Raw genomic sequence first — 13,982 nt, forward strand, 5'->3', positions numbered from 1 at the left:
TTTTTTGGTTTGCTCAAAGGGGATAAGAATGTGTCCTAGTCATGTGGTCATCCCCTGGAAGTAAACTAGAAGTCCACATGCTGCCAACTTTTTTCGGCTGTGAATCTGCTTGTATGATATGGATGCGGATTTCACCCCCTGCACAAAAAACGGATGCAACATGGACATCATCTGTATTTTTTATGGATCCGCGTTTTGCGGACCACAAAATACATATGGTCATATGAATAAACTAAAAACATAAAAGTGCAGGAAAACTCCAGAAAAAAACTATAAGTAAAAGCACTCTTAAATGGCAACAAGCAGAGAACAAGCAGAAAACTTTGACAAATCGATATGGAAAGTATTTTAGGAAAATTTCATAACTTTTCATTCATCATACAAAGAACAACAATTATTTGCAAAAATATATATTACTTCATAAGTGGACATAGGTGACACAGGGCACCTCTGTAAAGCTGGATTGCAATGGACACCTGAAAATTTCAATTGGTGCCATGTAAAGGCTAATTCAAACATGATAAATTTTTGATGTGATTTTTGGTAAATTGTGGCTAAAAAAACACACTGATAGACTATATGTTGTGAATAAGCCCTAATACAGACTTTTTGCTGCTAAGGACCACTGGTGTCCGTTAAAATCAGTGGCTACCCATTGATTGCAGTTAATACCACGTAGTTTCTCTGGGGCTAGTTCCACTTTACCTTGAGTGACCAACAGTCAGATAAAAATGTTGTCCTACATGAATTCAATGGCACTGAAAATCACAAGAGTAAAAGTGCAGCATGGTGCATGTAGAAATAACTGCTAGGATATTATCAAGCCTCCATGATACCTAAACATAAAGTAATAATATATCCTAGGGCAATCTCTAGAAGTCTCGTCATCTCAGATACGTCATTTTTATTGTTAGTCCATTGGTTGACTACGGCCTAAATCTCAAGCTGCCGACCTCCTATTAATATATAACAACCATTGACGAGCCAGCCGGACTATTAGATACTTCTATCATAAATAATAATACAATAAAACGGGACACTTAGAACAGCGTCATTATAATAAATTACATAAAAGCAGCCGCACAGAAGCTGCACAAAGAAAATTGCTGTGGCTTAATAGTCGGCTCGGGGTGAGGGAAGGGGAGGGTCTTTTTCCTCTAGGTTAATAGGATTTTCTGTGGAGAACACTCTATACAGTCTATATTGAAATACGCTAGTGGAAACACGTGCAAAAATAAAAAAATTACCGGTATATACATAGGTACATGTCATAAATTAGGTACTCTCATTACAAACATGGGCACTGGATGTAGGCGGGAAATGCAACTGGCTTCTAGGTATGCTTGGGATCAAAGAGATGAGTACTGCAGACAATGCGTGGGATCTAGCCGTGTCCTCCGTCCAGAGAAGACCTGCAGGGTAGTGTGTTAGTAATTAAGTGGGAAAGAATCTGCTTAGGGCATATTGCACCCGTCCAGGCTGGAGGCCACTGCTGCTGCACAGGGTCAAGTATCCGTACAATGTATACGCGACTTCCTGTCTTCGCTTGCCTTCCCAAAAAAAGGAACAATATGCTCAAAAGTCATTTACTCTCTCCCAACAGAACAGGACTTGTAGGAATAATCCAACTCCACTAAAAATTCAGCTAAAGGTATAGCTAATGCCAATTTTCTACTCTGACCAACATGACAAACACAATGGTCCAGGTAGCTGAGATACATGGAGCTGTCGATAGGGTCAAAGTGCTTCACAAATTTAGGGTACCTGCACACAGTTCAGCTTTGTGTGCAGAAAATCTACATGAAATATACACCAAAACTGCACTATTTATTGCAGCTTTGGTGCATTTTTTTGTATGTTTTATTTGTTGTGGCTGTGGATTTTCTGTTTGTCAACAACCCCATTGAAGTCTATGGAGAAAACAACTCAACAGAAAGTGCGGAAAAACAATTTAAAATCTGCACAACAGGTTGTATCAGCATTGAGAAAAAAAGAAAAAAGTACATGAGATCTGTCAGGCTGGTACTGTATTACGTTGTGGTTTTTTTTCCGCACGACAACCTGTGCAGAAGAACACGCGTAATCCACACCGTATGACTTCACACTAATGCCTTTTTCACAAAAACGCCTAGATTTTTTTCATGGGCATATTTGGTGTGTAATTGGTGACTTGGTCTGAATCTGATTGAAAGCGTTCTGATCTGCCAGGAATCTGATGCCACATGCATAAATGATGTCACAATGACTGTAGCATGGAAACAGCATGTCAAAGGCAACTCCATTGTAGTAAGTACAAAGGTTTTATTTTAGGGCGATCATAACAGATGAGAAAGGTTCTAGCTAAATAAAATATCTGTGGGTGTAAATGGCTAATTTCATAATCTTGTAAGATCAGTCTGATTAGTCACAAATAAAGTTTTATGGGAGCTGTAGGCCGGCAGGGCCACTACACAGTGGATGGAGCCTTCTGCTTCCGGCTCTCTCCACTATTGAGTTTCTGGTGCTGGTGGCTGCTGAAAACAGCTGACCAATGGGGGGGTGAGTGGAAACTCCCTTCAAGCCTATCAGTAACACGGCGTAATAAGGTTGTCACCAGGACGCACCCGTTTAGCAGGGTTCTGTTTTGTTAGTCATGAAAATCCTCTGTGACCACCATGTTCCCTTCGTGTTACAGGCGAGCACATGAACAGCACTACAGCGTGAGGACCATCACACTTTATATCTTAGCTACTGAAATCCCTTTGCTTGTGTCAGCAAAGAAGTTGACAAAGAGTTGACATTAAACCAACATTTTTAAAAATCTGAGTGAAGTTCTGCTTTAAATAGGATTGTTACTTGCAGAGTGGAGGCAGCCACCTAGACACTGCCGAAATCACTGATCCCGAGACTAGGTTGTACGCTTCATTTTTGCAGTGTGGTTTGACAGCCGGCCACTCTAGGCTAATAAGACGCGGCCAACAAAGTGGCTGCCACTACCATTTATAAAACGGAATATGTTCGATTGGAACCATATATTTAACACTTCTTCATTTTCGCTCTACAGACATAACCCACCATCATTGCACCGCATTTTGGGTGATGAATATTATGATTTTTCCCATGTCAAAACACAGAAATAAAAAAAATTACAAAACAAACAAGTCTTCGGGAGCACATCTGGATAATCCATGCTGTATACACATCTGTACAGGATTAGGTCGCTACTGGTTATTAGAACAGTCAGTTTAGTGCATAAGTAATATTAAATATATATCTTTATATAATTTAATCATATATAACACGGACAGAGTAAGAACTAAAGTGCTTCTCTCTGCCATTGACTCATACGCCATCCTGCGATACTCGGCCACGACAGTCTTACAATATATTCACAGGCTGAGAAATGATCGTATCGACACCATGCTACCTGCAGAATGTTACAAACTCATCTTCTAGTACCATTCAACCTAGGACTAACAAGGGGGGAGGTGGTTCTTAACGGCGAGATTTAAAATAAATCCGTCATGATTGGTTGCACCAAAAGTCATGTGACGGATTAGGAAGCAGGGTTAAAAAAGTATGATATTAGTTAAATTAGCTATTTCCAGCAGAGGTCTACCTCGGATGTAGTTCCTCACTTATGCCACGGTATAGGCATGCAGTGGTATACGTTGCCTATAAAACGTCACTGAAAAACATAAAAAACATATACTGTGCAGTATACATTTTTTTACTGTATGCCTAGAGTAAAGTGCAGCAGAATTGTATGTATATGCCTACTGGCCTGGCATATGTATCAAGAGCTTTTAAGGCATCTCTATTGCTGGCCACAACTTGGCTGCCTGCACTGAATGGAGAAGGTGGATGTCATTTGTACTGTGACCGGCGTTTGGCAGGTGGAACAGCATTGGTACATACAAGTAATTTACTCATCCTGATCAACCCAAACCACGACTACAATTTACATTGTAATAGGTGAAGTTGTCTTGACCACAGTCACGTGACGCTGGTCTTTATAAGAGAAAAGAACAGTACGTATAGTTCTCTTCATTCTTCTGGCATTGGCAGCTGCTGATGAAGGTCGTTGGTTGAGTTTTCTAACGTCCGAGTTTTGTTCTCATCACAGTTATTTAGGACAATGGGGAGGACAGGAGGAGTTGGTGATATGATGCATTCCTCTTTTGTACTGGAGCAACCATCACCTGTAAAAACGACATGGATAAGTTCACCTTTTCTATTCATGGATCTCCATCCTCTAATTAACCACAACCTTTGCTGTCTTCAAAACAACCATGAGATCTTTTTTTTTTTTTCAACGACATAAAAAAACACACAACCCCCCAAATCAGTGCACAAGCATAGTCCAAATGACAAATGCATCGTTAAGATAGACTCAGCTCTAAGGAAGGCTATTCCCCAGCCCGAAATTATGCAGCAGACGGTACTGAAGCAACTCCACAACTCAGAATAGACACAAGTGAACAACTGATAGATATAACTATACCCTACCTATCATACTTCTACTACTCTAATAAAAACCCTGATCGTCTCCATATTCCCTAGACCTTATCAAATTTAAACAGGTTCTGTGCCTTTGGTATACTCCTTCCTTTAGTCAAACCATAAGATTCATACTGAAGAAAAAGGAAAGTTCAGCAGCTCTCACCTGCTCTTCCTTCAGCTGTGAGCACGGATAACCCGAGTCAGGTAACGGGTGATTATATGCAAAGAAAAAGTTGAAGAGATCCAGCTCCACTTTGATAAAAGAATATATGAGGAAGGGCTGGAATTGTCTCTGGTAGCCCGAAACGCGTAGACAAGACTGCTATTTTTGTAACTGATGGATGAGATTTTACCGCAAGCAAAATACATTTATATTCCTTTATCAAAGTGGAGCTAGATCTCTTCAACTTTTTCTTTGCATATAAGATTCATACTATCTAAGAATTCAGATAGAGAGGGTGCTTCACAATCAAGCCAATGTCTGGCCATTAGTTTCTGAGCCTGGTAGATAATACGTTGAAATCCAAGTTCGACGTATTCAAGAAGGAAGCGGAATCCGATAAACTGAAAAAAATACATGTGATAAGACTAGACCCAAAAACAACCAAAAGATACAAATGACCAAAACATATGAAGAACATAATTGTGAATGCCTATGAGCTTCGCTAACAGAAAGCTGAGGAACAGCCGATATACATTGACATTCACTGATCTAAAGACCATGAGTGCACTACCTACCCATGAGACATCCTCTATCCTTCCAAATTGTGTTTTTCCTCTTTGTACACAACATTGACTTTCTCTGTCCACTACCAAACAGTGCAACCTTATTTATCCTGTCCCCCAGCTTTAGAACTTTTGTCCCCTACTTAAAAGCATGATCTTAGTAATCTACTCAACTGTGACACCTTCTCAATCTTCTATCCAACCATGAGAGCTTCTCTCCGCTCTACTCAAAGTTGGATTTGTACTTTCTACTCTATGCTCTTCCGATTATCTACATGATTATGTCCATTCTCAAAGCCAAACTAGTGAAGGAATTACTGGTACTCTAAGCTGCTACAGCTGTCCTGCAACTGACAGTGTCCCATTAATACAATTACCTTCATGAGACATGGCTTTAATCTCTTGCACCCCATCATGGTGTGTCGGCACATCCTCTTCTTTGAGGTCTCCCTCTAATTCTGGTGTGCACTCAGGTTCTCCAGCTGTTAAGTTCATAGGCACTGACACAGAACTGAGTGGTTTACCTTCTTGGGCCACCTCTTGGTATGGACCCCTGGCTGTGCCATTGCTGATGTAAGAGTCACTGATTTTGTTAAAACACCTGACAGAAGAGAAGAAATATATTATAGAGTACAATCATCTGGCTGCTGTAATGACTGGTAGATGAGCAATGCATTCAAGGCAGAGCAGTGGTATGTTCAGGCTTCAAATGTCATCTCAACCAAATGTGTCTGAAAATAAGACGATGAAGTCTTCAACGAAGAACGCATTAAACCATAGGTATAGGCTGCTGGGACCTAGGTAGTGTGACATAAAAAAAAATTGGTCTCCTCCTATACAGGCTACACCCAGTCTACAGGCACTGAGCTAATCGGTTTGTACCCCCAGCAGTATAAGAAGCACAAAGGAACAAATTACAGATATAAAATGAGAATACAAAGTGAGAACATAGCCTAAAACAATGGAAGAGTGCTGAATCTCTCAATGAGGACTACAAGAGACATTGTTTTAGGAGTGCAAAAACTCTCTTTTCTCGTACATATCATTGGGAGACACGTGTCCTAAAGCAGTCCCAAGAGTGGAAACGAGAGAGAGGAAAAGGAGATTGTTTCAGAGGAGAGCTGAGCCACCAGTTTCTGTGCAATAATGGTCATATTTAATGATGCAAAAGTATGCACCTGGTAGAAAAAGATGGAGTGGATGCACAACCAGGTAGGCCTGCACACCTGAAGGGGCCCGAATCTAATAGCTGTATCTTGGTCAGTGCACCACCTAGGAAGAGTGCTCTGAATTCTCTCCCTCTGTGCAATTGTACAGTATTTCTCGAACCTTTCTGAACAGATCAAGCAGGATATGATTTATGAAGGTCAGGATCCCCTCATATCAGCCTTCTGGAATGCCAATAAGTAGGCCGGAGTGCATGAAGCAAAAGGTGACCGAAGAAAGATATAGAAGCTTATCTAGCAACTACGTTATGTTATCAACCCTGTTCGCTAGGATGAGAAGAACAGAACTATGGCAACATATCCCTTACTGCAGTACTGAAGGTGGAAATGGTGTGCATTAGGAAGGAAGGTACTGGATGCAGAAACACCTTATCCTGGGGAGCAACTAGAGAGCAGCCAAGTTAGATGAAGGGAGCTGAGGAAGATGGAGAAAAGTAAAAATAATAATAATAATAATAATAATAATAAAGCTTGGTTCTGGCTCTGTGCATGGATGGGAGTCACATGCTCCGCTGTAGCCATGACAGCCGCAGTGACATCCAGCTTGGGGTAACGGCACCTCTGTGTTTAGTCATTGGCTACAGTGGCACATATTCTGGAAGTTTACACCAAGACTTATGTACAAGGCTGCAAGTTGACAAATAGAGAAGTTAACTATATTTCTGGTTTACCTTTATGATTCTTGCCAGGGTGCTTCTATATCCTGGCTTGGAGCTCAATGAACTCAGAAAGTTTACTGAAGCATTTGTGGGAATGCTTTGTGTGTTTGAAAGTGACCTTGATTGGAGAAGACAGGCCCTCCAGGTGATGCGTGGACAGCTAGGATATGTCTGTCCATATGGGTTTGACTCAGATCAGAATTCAAGAGTGAATCCTCACCGAAGAACATAGGAGCAACAGGAGAAGAGGAATAAGGAAACCCGAGAGATGTTTTCAGGCTCATAAGGACCCTTGACAGACACCAGGGAGGTGGATCTCTGGAGGGGTAACAGGAACTGCCAAGGGTTGGCCACAGGCAAGTATAAGCCTCTGTACAGGCCTGACTGCTCGGACATACCCTAGGAAATGGGTGTAGAGCTAGAGTTGGCTGGTAAACTAGAGAATGCTCCATATCATGAACTGATAAATCTTGGTGGGGGTAGGGTCTGCAACATACTGTAAGGGGTGTATTAGAGGGGCAGATTTTCTGCCCAATGATCACTAACAAGCGTTTGTATGAACGCTCCTTAGTGATCATCTTGCAGTGTAATACTGCTGCCGATTGCAAATTCTTGTTTATCAGGCAACCCATAGCTTTCAGCATGTTGAAAAAAATCTGAATTTGCCACCGGCAGATCGTGCTGTCTAATAGCAATCTGCGCCAGCCTACCATTGTACAGCATGGGGACGATCAATGGCATAGCAATCACTCCTCCCCATAATGCTGAAGAGATCACTGCATGTAATAGTACCGGTCTCCTCAGCAAGCGAGCAGGCGATTGCCGGGAGGGAACACTTCCCTCCCGGCAATCATCTGCGATATCGGGGTGTCTAATATACCCTTAACAGGGAGAGAACCCATATGGAGAAAAAACACTGGGTTGAGGGTGTTTTCTTCCATCACAATGGTTTTTACCCTAACTCAGACTCACCCTAAGGCCTCATTCACACGTCCGCAATTTCGAACGGAATTGCGGATCCATTCATTTCTATGGGGCTACACGATCTGCGGTCCGGGTCCGGAAATGCGGACCCGCACTTCCGGGTCCGCATTTCTGTTCCCCAGAAAAATAGAACATGTCCTATTCTTGTCCGCAATTGCGGACAAGAATAGGCATATTCTATTAGTGTCGGCGATGTGCGGTCCGCAAAATGTGGAACGCACATTGCCGTGTCCGTGTTTTGTGGATCCTCAAAACACGCTACGGACGTGTGAATGGACCCTTAAGTGGTGGATGGAGCACCAGTTGTTATCAGTTGAATAGGGTGGAGTCTATAACCATGGATGGAGAAATCCTGGTAGCTCCACAAGCAACTAGACAGGGAATGTACCCAAAAAGGAGAAAAACAACTATAACCTTGAGTCAAGGGAAGATCAAGAGCAGTGTGTGGGAGAGGTCTTGTATGCAGGGTTGCAATAAGGATTTTTCTTCTGCAAAAAGAGCTGGCCACAAAGTTGGTGCTAGCCCACACAGACAACAATAACAACAACAGAACCATTGTCTTTAGATAACTCCATGTCATTAAACATTTCCCTCAAGTTGCTAGTAAAGGCAGCCTGCATTAAAACAGCAGGGTGCAGCAATACTCCCCAAAAGAGAAGGAACCAGAGAGGGGAAGGTTTCTATTCTCCCGATCTGTGAAGTGAGAGAAATTGGGTTTACAGAGATCGTGCTGAGGCCCCATCAAATAGGGTCATGTGAGGAGATTAAAACACTTCAAGGAACCAGAGCACAAACGCCCTGGGAGGGGAGCCACTACCAGAGTGCGTAAGAAACAAAGAGTTTTAAGGAGAACTTGAGGCCTAGTTCCAGGACTTGATGACATGCACAAACTATGCCGCACAAATAAGGGGAATGAGTCCTTCAAGTTTGTCCCGCTAAAGCATTATCTACTTGGGGTGAAGCTACAGGAACTGTAAGCTACAGCAAAAACCTGGAAAGGAGGATATGGAGCCATAGCAAGAGATGGAGCGAAGTCCCAAAAAAAGAAAGGGAGACATACATCCTGATGATGCTGTCTGCATATAGCTGGTCTTGAGGCCTCAATGCAACACTCCACACTCCAGACCACTGTCTTCATCTCTGCAGGTAAACAGGGCAGCCAGAATTAGCAGCCTATTCTCGATTGAAGTCTGGCCACAGAGAGACTGTGAGACTTAGTCGGCACTACTCTGTTGCCTCGTTGTTGGGGAAGGAGGTGGAAAAAGAGAAAAGCAAACTAAACACCGAGGCAGAGCTATGTCTGCCTCCTACTAACATGAAGGTAAGACTGATTAGCTCATTGCCTGTTGGCTGGGTATAGCCCGCGTAGGAGTCTTCTAGTGACAGCGTCACAGCAGCCTATACCCATGGCTTCCAGTGTCCCCCAAATATAAGTATAGGAATTGTGGCAACATGGTCATCAATATGATTAATTGATGCGCAACATAACCTTCACCCCCAACCTTACCGCAAACCCAAATCTAAACTCCGAACACAAGACCTAACACTAATTCCAACCTGAAAACCAGTTGTAACCCCAGTACTAACAATAGTTCTACTCCAATGGTATTCCCTTAAAAGGGCTATTCCCATCTTAGACATTGGGGGAATATTCCTAGGATATGCCCCCAATGTAGGATAGATGTAGGGTCCCATGTGTGGCCGTCCTCCATCCATTTCTATGGGAGCGCTAATTTTTGCACTCCAATAGGAATGAATGGAGGGCAGCCACGCATGCGCAGTGTGTCCTACAGAACTTTGTGGGCTCCGTTCTAAGTATAAGTGAAGGTTCCAGAGGTGGGACCCGCACCTATCAGACAATGGGGGCATATCACTATGCCTCCAATGTCCGAGACGGGAATACTCCTTTAATGCTAGCCCCATTAATCCACATGGATGGTCTAATCTGATTTATATACCAGTCTGTGCTTTTCCAACTACTATAAAACATAAGTGATATTATTAGCCTTTCAGTCAAGACTCAGGATGTCAGCCATTAATATCCTAATCAATCAAAGAACCAAGTACCTTAGTGGCACCTATGTGCTATATACAAGGTGGAGTGGGGATATTGTTGTGAAATGGCAAATCGTCTTCTAGTCAGTGATGTCTATTGGTTACTCAAATGCTAATTTGAAGTGAAAGATATAAAATATGTAGTATGTGATGTCACAGTAACCGACCTGTTATTGTTGCAGCAGTTTCTGCATTTTCGACACTCTGATGGGTCCACCTGGGGTACAGATGAATAAATAATACCGCCCTGGAATACAAATAGAACCAACCTCATTGCCTGTATAGACATATAAAGTTAACGCCATGTTCAATAGATAGGTCTATATAACACTAGACGTACATTGGAGATACTGTGTGGCAAGTGCTCAAAGTCAGGACAAGATTTAAGAGAATTCAGACAATTAGGATATAGTTCTCCATTTATGATGCCGTTCATTCCATTATGGACATTATGATGCATGTGGGGGCAGCCATTGGTGATGGTTCCATTTCCCATATATCCTCCATGAATGTTTCCGTTGATCAGGCTCGTTCCTGGTAAGGTAGTATATTCAATCATTTGACCATTGAGATCTGACCCTTGGTAGAGGTATCCAGGAGGCTCAAATTCTATGGAAAGATGAAGTCCAATAGGCATATGAGTAACAATATGAAACAATCTGGTTATTACATACATGTAGTGTTCTAGTCCTCACTCCACAACTGAATTGTAGTAGGGATCGTTAAAGCATATGTGTAATTACAGCTTTTTCTCTCATTCACTTGAATAGAATAGGAAGCTGTAATTACACTGTGCTGCTGCTGCTACAAGCTAGATGGAATGCAGGTAAACACTAAAGAGGACGCAGCGCTTTCACGAGTCCGCAGCCTCTACCGGCAGCTCATTGGTGGGGGTTCCAGGAGTTAGACCCTGCCAATCTGATACTGATGACCTATCCGGGGGATAGATCTTTAATATTTGACATTAGTGATGAGCGAAGCGAGCTTCAGATCCTAGCTCCAAAGTTGCTTCGCTCAAAACTTCAGATTAATGCTGTAAGGAGATCAGTCAAAAACGAAGCAGCATTCAGATCCAAGTTTTAAAGTGGTTTTTTTTTTCACTTTAAAGATCAAGTACCGAAGTCTCGTTAGACTTTGCGAATAACTGACTTTGCCTCATCAAAGGCTGTACATTTTAATGCTGTACCGAGACAGGTCTCCATACAGCATTAATACGAAGTTTTGAGCGAAGCAACTTTGGATCTAGGATCTGAAGCTTGCTTCGCTCATCAATATCTGACATTGCACAACCCCTTTAAATATATCTTCTACTGATCCTGAGATACAGCCTGGATTAATCCCCAGTGCTGCACTCACTATTCTGCTGGTGTGTTCGCAGTTTAAATACGTTAATTATTTTGTACTAATCTTGAATTACAGCCTGTTTATACTTCAGAGTAGAGATGTTTGAATTTCTTGAGGAATCATTTCGACCCAAATCAAATATACACCAGTTGACCTGAAAATTGGTATGTAACACACTCTAAGGCCTCTTTCACACGGGCGTCATGGTTTTGGGCCGGATAAGATGCGAGTGCAAAAACATTTTAATGCATTTTGCACGCGCGTGAGAAAAATCGGCATGTTTGGTACCCATCCCGAACTTCTTCACACAAGTTCGGGTTTGGGTTAGGTGTTATAAGGGAAAATAATAGCATTCTTAATACAGAAAGCTTAGTAAAATAGGGCTGGAGGGGTTAAAAATAATAATAATAATAATAATTTAACTCACCTTAATCCACTTGCTCACGCAGCCCGGCTTCTCTTCTTTCTTCAGGACCTGGGTAAATGACCTTTGATGACATCACTGCGCTCATCACATGATTCATCACCATGGTGATGGATCATGTGATGGACCAGGTGATGAGCGCAGTGACATCACCACAGGTCCTTTTCCTCCTGCACAGCAAAGATGAAGACAGAAGAGAAGACGGGCTGCGCGAACAAGTGGATTAAGGGGAGTTAAATTATTTTTTATTTTTTTAACCCCTCCAGCCCTATTTTACTATGCATCCTGTATTAAGAATGCTATTATTTTCCCTTATAACCATGTTATAAGGGAAAATAATAATGATCGGGTCCCCATCCTGATCGTCTCCTAGCAATCGTGCGTGAAAATCGCACTTGCTTGCGATCTTCACGCAGCCCCATTCACTTCTATGGGGCCTGCGTTGCGTGAAAAACGCACAAAGTAGAGCATGCTGCGATTTTCACGCAACGCACAAGTGATGCGTGAAAATCACCGCTCATGTGCACAGCCCCATAGAAGTGAATGGGTCTGGATTCAGTGCGGGTGCAATGCGTTCACCTCACGCATTGCACCCGCGCGGAAATTTCGCCTGTGTAAAAGAGGCCTAAGGGTTTTTAGGACTTATATTTCTCTCTGGTTTTTGAGAGAAAAATATATAAGTCCTAGAAGACCAGAGAGGGAGAAACCCATGTGTAATACTTCTCGGAGTGAGGCGATTTTCTCTTGGGGCATTCAGTACTCTTGTCCTTCTGGAAGGAGAAATGGCTTGCACAGCTCACTCAGATACATATTACATGTGGGTTTCTCTCTTTTGGGTTAATTAGAATCCAAGTTTTGAGAGAAATTCGGGGACAAATTCCGAATCGGCAAAATCAATTTGCTCATCTTTAAATCTGAGCTACACTCACAATTTTCCTATTAGAGAAAATGTCTATTTCTTCACTCTGAATTGTCTGCAAAATCTGTCTTGAGAGGCCAAGACGAACTGTCATCTCCCCTGATTTCGGGAAGTGTCATCTTTACACCAGGCACTGTACAGTCATTTGTTGTTGAAATATCTGCCTCCATAACTATGAAAATATAAACTGTCTCCAACGTTTCCATGAGTAGTTACTAAGTTCTTGGCTGTATTCACTTACTGTGCAGGAGACTCTGCTGCCGGTGTTTCAGGAGACATATAGCAATGAAAATCATCAGGATCAGGACCATCCCGCCTAAAACACAGCCCACAATCACATAGAGCATGTCTCCGCTCCGTGCTGGTGTACTGGAGGAGCTGGAGCTGCCCATTTCAACTCGCTTTATGACAGCTGGTGTACTGAGCTCCAACACCGGGTACTCCGAGGCCCCAGGGCTTCTGCGCGCTGTAAAGCAAAACAAAGCTACATGTAGGTGCAAGTTATAGACTGACATTAGACATATAGAATCCGCTGTTGTCTCGACCCCTTCAACCATAAGTGTTCATGCATCGTTGTCTTGACCCCTCCCCCCAATTGTCCATTTATCATTGTTTCGTCCCTCCAAGTGTCTGTGCGTCATTGTCCTATCCCCCCAAATGTCAGTGTCATCGTCCTGCCACCAGGTGTTATAGTGGTTTAGCACATTTTGCTCTTACCTTTAGTCTCACACATCATGACATTACTATAGTCGCTTGCACCCCGCTCATTGAAGCATTGCATTTTGATATCATAAGAGGTCTCGGGCTGCAGGTGACTTATCAGGTGTCGCTGCTTTGTGCCTGTTATTGAGAAAAAAAATGATCACATTTCCAATTTGTTCCACCTTTACTTTATTCAGAATCTTATTTACGGTATATATCAACCGTATATCTCTATACTAGAAGAATTATCTCTCTCTGACCAAGCTATACATACCCCTCGACTGACCCCACAGCTCACCTTCCACCACCTCCCTCTTGTAGTCGCTGTCATTGTCGCTGTCGGTGGGGCGGTAGTAGATGTAGAATCCTTGGATGGGGGTGTTGTTGTTGTTTGCTGGGGTGTACTACAATAAGAAGAGAATTGTAAGACATCCCATATGTATCATGAGAGAAAGAAGAAG

The 13,982-nt window shown here is 42.5% G+C and overlaps 1 protein-coding gene across 5 annotated transcripts in view; it reads right to left on the reverse strand.

Moving 5' to 3' along the window:
- Positions 1-2,937: 2,937 nt before the first annotated feature.
- The window catches only part of CDON (cell adhesion associated, oncogene regulated), a 123,453-nt gene continuing 112,408 nt past the window's right edge, over positions 2,938-13,982 (reverse strand). For 4 of the 5 annotated variants that reach the window (XM_040431097.1, XM_040431094.1, XM_040431095.1 and 1 more), the window contains 7 exons: positions 13,796-13,925; positions 13,537-13,659; positions 13,061-13,285; positions 10,473-10,741; positions 10,300-10,379; positions 5,586-5,809; positions 2,938-4,181 (listed from right to left, as the gene is read on the reverse strand). In XM_040431097.1, the coding sequence (XP_040287031.1) occupies positions 4,027-4,181; positions 5,586-5,809; positions 10,300-10,379; positions 10,473-10,741; positions 13,061-13,285; positions 13,537-13,659; positions 13,796-13,925 (1,206 nt within the window). In that variant the 3' untranslated portion in view covers positions 2,938-4,026. The remainder of the gene's footprint in view (positions 4,182-5,585; positions 5,810-10,299; positions 10,380-10,472; positions 10,742-13,060; positions 13,286-13,536; positions 13,660-13,795; positions 13,926-13,982) is intronic. The other variant, XM_040431098.1, reaches the window with a different exon arrangement.

Source organism: Bufo bufo, chromosome 1 (genome assembly GCF_905171765.1).
Source record: "Bufo bufo chromosome 1, aBufBuf1.1, whole genome shotgun sequence".
In the NCBI taxonomy this organism is placed as follows: Eukaryota; Metazoa; Chordata; class Amphibia; order Anura; family Bufonidae; genus Bufo; species Bufo bufo.